The following is a 5,000-nucleotide window of genomic DNA, read 5'->3' on the forward strand; positions in this document are numbered from 1 at the left end:
GTGTGTGAGCGACAGCGAGCGTGAATGAAAATGAAAGTGAGAGTGAGCTCACATGAATCACAAACATGATGATTAATGTTCAATATAACAATACGGCAATAAATTAGCAATGCTATTAATACAAAATTATTTCAACTACCACACTGAATTCAACATTTAATGATATGCGACAGAATGTATGCACTACGTAAGACTTCATCAACGGGGGGTCCCTATACCCAAAATGTCATACGAATGAAGTGAACTGCATGAGCCGGAAAAATCTATAAGTAACCCACTCTACTCTGTGTATCTGTGATGGGTGCTCATAACATTTGCTATGGGTATCTAACTATAGCGAATCACACAATCAATTAGGATTTACCTAAAACATGCAAGCGACTTTTAGAGGGTGATTAATAAGCGAATAATGATTCTAGCTTAAACCCTAGTCCTACTTTAATGAAGGGATGTACTGTGGGTTACAATTACTCGAATTGAATGAATAACTTCGAATAACTTCGGTTTTACTTGTACCTACTATCGTAACGTTGGAGCGAAGATCTGTTAGGGGATTTACGTAACCCCGGGTTATATCTGGCATCCCTGTATACTATGATATGGGGAAGATCCTAACGCTATACTCAAAATAATAAATTTATATAGAAATCGCGTTACAATCTCCGCTCTAGCGCCGATAGAACACCCAATTAACAGGAATGGCGACCTGTCTCTCAAGCCATCTCACGTGCCGACCAACCGGAAGTGAAAGGAAGTGAGGTTAGGTCAAGACGGGAAATGTGCTTTGACAATAGAAAGAAATTATATGATATTCATGATAAAGTTAAAATCACGAACGTGTTAAATTCGTTGTCACTGACACAAGATAAATCTCTAATTTCAAGAGAAATCAATTAACTACTTAATGAACAATATTCATGTTTGTTGACTGCATCAAATTAAAATAAGAAATATGATCTGTGATCAAAAGAATAGAGTGAGAACGCTGTCATTTCCTGTCTTTTAATTGTTTTACCCAACAAAACCATCATGAGTGACTGCACAAACGGCTTAACACATTTATGGGAGAAAAAGGGGGGAAAATAAAAAGGCCCAGAACGTGTACTTAAGTGGTTTTGAAGACATAGTCATATCGTGGAAGCATTGGTCGAGCGGACTTCAGAGACTGTTTGTCCATGTTACAAGCCGAAAGACACGACAACCACCCTGCCCCCAGTTTGTGAAAGGCTATAGATGCCTCTAAACAATGGCTATAACTGGTTGGGCAGTGATAGTGGTTAAACAGCACGACTCTTTATTAAGAGAGAGTACTACACAGTGAAGGGAACACACGGACATTGTCTTAGGGTAAGTTCTGAGCCCGGTGTCCTGTATCTGGCCAGCCAACCCTGGGGGGCAGAGGCAGGTGTTGACCTGATCGCAATGACTGCTAGGAACGAAGTGAGCGGTCAGACTAGGCCAGATATAATCATCATCTTGGTTCTAAATTGACTGGCCTATTGGTCTCATGGCTTACACAATTCATGCTTATGTACACGCCATAGAGAGAGAGAGATGATGGGGAGAGAGAGAGAGAAAGAGAGAGAGAGAGAGAGAGAGAGAGAGAGAGAGAGAGGGAGGGAGGGAGGGAGAGATGAGGGATGAGTGAAGAAAGAGAGAGGGAGAGGAAGATGGACAGAGAGAGAAAAAGAGAGAGAGAGAGGAGAGTCTGAGTGTCAGAAGCCTTCAATGTCGAGCCCTCCACCTAGCAGGTCACGGCACAAGCTGGCCATCCTAGTCTACGCTACACTACCAAGAGCCTCCTATAAATAAACTCCTATAAACAGACCGTGCGATTGACAAGTACCTGACAAATGGTGACAGCTGAAGATGTCGCTTCTTTCAAGCATGCGACATGACCTCCAAGCCTCCAACAAGAACATCCAGTTCGACCACTCCCTCCAAAAACAATCTGTAAGTATGCCATGGGCAATTCTCTTCCTTTCTTTTTCCTTCCTATGTGTGCATGCCATTATGTTTTCAACAAGTGCAGTGATTTTGTTTAAACATCTGAACAAGTGTCCATGCTAGTGCATTTATTTCTCCATTATCTACCATGTTTCTTTGAATTTCCTTGTCATGGTAGATTGTAGATTTCATTTGCGAATTACTTGCATATAGTTTCAGAGTAGCTACGACTTACGCTTATCTTGTATTCTTGTTTTGCATTACATTTCATCGTGTTCTATGTTGCCGTGAGCAAGTGTATATGATGTAACAAGTCGCTTCCAAATGTTATGAGGACTGCATTACATATTTTCATTATAGCTTTGCCTTGAATTGCTGATGGTGTCCGTGATAGACAAGTTCTATGCAACGAGAAAACGATATGCATTTCCTATAAGTCAGAAGTATATTATATGTATTATTGCACAGCACATTGTTGACCTTCACATTGTAGCATTTTTTTTTCTCTTAGGAAGTTGTCGTTCAAGATTGCCTTTGCAGACATGATAACTTTTCCTTCCTTAAAGTTATGCACAAAGTTTATCTCTTGTAGAATTTCACCTCTATTTATCCTGAGACAATTGCAACTCAAGCAAGTCCTTGCAGGCTATTGTGATTGTCTCCCTAAGCATGTTCCTCTGTCTCTCTCTTGACAGTTGAATTAATTTTTAAAAAATCATTATAAAAGAAAATTATGAAAATTTATTATAAACTTTGAAACATTAGTATCACTGCAATATATTTGATTATATCTTACATACGGCCCTTATTGTCACAAAACCCCCCCCCTCCCCTGTTCACCATCCTGTCTCTCTGCCTGTTTCTGCCCTCGGTGTACTTGTTTCAGAAAATGTCATCAGCTACACGCCAGGACATACACGGACCGATGACAGGTGACTACGACGCAAGTCCAAGTCACTGCTCCGTCGAGGACGACAGGTTCGTGAGTGTGCCGGGCAGTCTGAGTGGTCAGAAGCCTTCAGTGTCACGCCCTCCAGCTAGCAGGGGTGACCAATTAGGGCGGTGTGCCCATGGCATCGCCGCCGTACTGACCTAAGCCACGCCCACATCTCTCATGACCTTTGCCCACTACCCTTACCCGGACAATCACTCTACTTCGACTGCCCAGGTCACTGCACAAGCCGGCCATTGTGTAACCCATTAGACAATGGACCACGTGGCTGGTTGCCACATGGCTCTACATCGAGTTAAGAACTATCAACTCGAGGGCGATTTTATATGAGCTCGTCTGACCCGACAATTCGTGCCCAGCACCCGACGTGGTAAGGTCGGTCCAGCCTTCGCCCTGAGGGCGGGTCGGCTGGACACGTGACCCCGCACTCACCGCTTTACCCCTACATACCGTCTTGTGTGTTCCCTTCCTGTGTTGTACTCTTAGCAATAAAGAGTCAAGCCGTCATACAAGCTATCACTACCTCTGCTAGCCATAGTACTAGGGTTCTGAACCCGTTAGAGAGAGAGAGAGAGAGAGAGAGAGAGAGAGAGAGAGAGAGAGAGAGAGAGAGAGAGAGAGAGTGAGTGAGAGAAAAAGAGAGAAAGAGAGAGTGAGAGAAAAAGAGAGAAAGAGAGTAAGGGATGAAGGAAGAGAGAGAGAGAGATGAGGGATGAGGTGAGACAGAGAGAGAGCGAGAGAGAGAGAGAGAGAGAGGAGCGAGAGAGAGAGAGAGAGAGAGAGAGAGAGAGAGAGAGAGTGAGACAGAGACAGACAGACAGACAGAGAAAATAAGCAGAGACAAACAGAGACAAATAGGCAGAGACAGACAGATAGACAAACAGATCCAGATAGACAAACATGCACACAGACACACAGGTAAGAGCGTAGATAACTAAGGAAGGAGAATAACCGCCTCTCCCACAGCTGTTGTTAGAAGCTTCAGTTATCTGAAGAAAGATACGCAGGACCAACTGATAAAGCCAATGGGTATACACATTTGAGCCTCTGTGTGTATATGTATGTATATATGTGTATGTGTGTGATGGGAGGGTGAATGTCTGTGTGTGTGGATGTGTGGATGTCAATTTATCTATCCGTCTTTCCATCTACCTACATACCTATCCATATGTCTATGCATTTGTCTGTCTACCTCTCTTCCTTTCTGTCTGTCGAACAATTTGTCTTTAGACATAGATATAGATATAGACATAAATATAGGTATAGATACATATAGAGATATAGATATAGATGCAAATGTATATGGATATATTAGAGATACTGATACATAACTAGATCAATAAATAGACAGATAGTTAGACAAAGAAATAGAGAGGCCTAACTCGTCTGCCGGGTCCCACGGCCTGCGTCCTGCAGCCTCCGCGTGGTACCCGGGACGTACGTGGTGCTGCCGTGCGACCCGACCATCACCCATAGGCCCGTGCTGCTCGACGAGTACCTCGACAGCCTCGACAAGCACCAGGAGGTCTTCCCGGAGGAGTCCCTGATCGACACTCGACCCCTTCACGTCCCTTTCTTCGACGGGCAGCAGCTGAAAGAACGACAGAATCGACCGCCGAAACAGGAACATCTCCAACGCACCAGTGAAGGTGACGAGGGAAAGAACACACTAAAAGAGGAGGCGAAGGAGACAAAGCAAGAACGAACCGAAGACGAGAAAACCAAGAAGAAGAAGAAAAAGGAAGTGGGAGAAGGAGATGTAGCGGACCAGCACCGGCAGAAAGAGAAACGTCTTCAGCAGGAACTTCAGCAGATGAAACAAAAGCTCCAGCAGGACCTAGAGGAGAGGGAGCAGAAGGAGAGGAAGCAGATCCGCAAGCACCAGCAGGAGATTCAGCTCTACCTGCAAGAGGAAGAAAGGGAAAGGAAGCATAAACAGGCAAGAGAGGCGGAGGACATGATGAAGAGGGAGAGGGCAAAACTTCAGAGACAAATGGAGAAAAAGAGAGAAAGGCGAGAAACAGAGAATGAGGAGAAGCTCGACGGTGATAAACCCAGGAAGGAAAGAAAGACAGAAGAACCAGAGGGGAAGAAGAAAAAG

At 44.2% G+C, this 5,000-nt stretch overlaps 1 protein-coding gene across 1 annotated transcript in view; it reads left to right on the plus strand.

The window, feature by feature from the left end:
• Window positions 1-5,000, plus strand: part of LOC119583625 (protein PXR1-like) — a 36,034-nt gene that overhangs the window by 30,665 nt on the left and 369 nt on the right. The window contains exon 3 of the mRNA XM_037932210.1: window positions 4,316-5,000. This exon is cut by the window's right edge and continues 369 nt beyond it. Within this exon, the coding sequence (XP_037788138.1) occupies window positions 4,316-5,000 (685 nt within the window). The remainder of the gene's footprint in view (window positions 1-4,315) is intronic.

This window comes from Penaeus monodon, chromosome 17 (assembly GCF_015228065.2).
Source record: "Penaeus monodon isolate SGIC_2016 chromosome 17, NSTDA_Pmon_1, whole genome shotgun sequence".
In the NCBI taxonomy this organism is placed as follows: Eukaryota; Metazoa; Arthropoda; class Malacostraca; order Decapoda; family Penaeidae; genus Penaeus; species Penaeus monodon.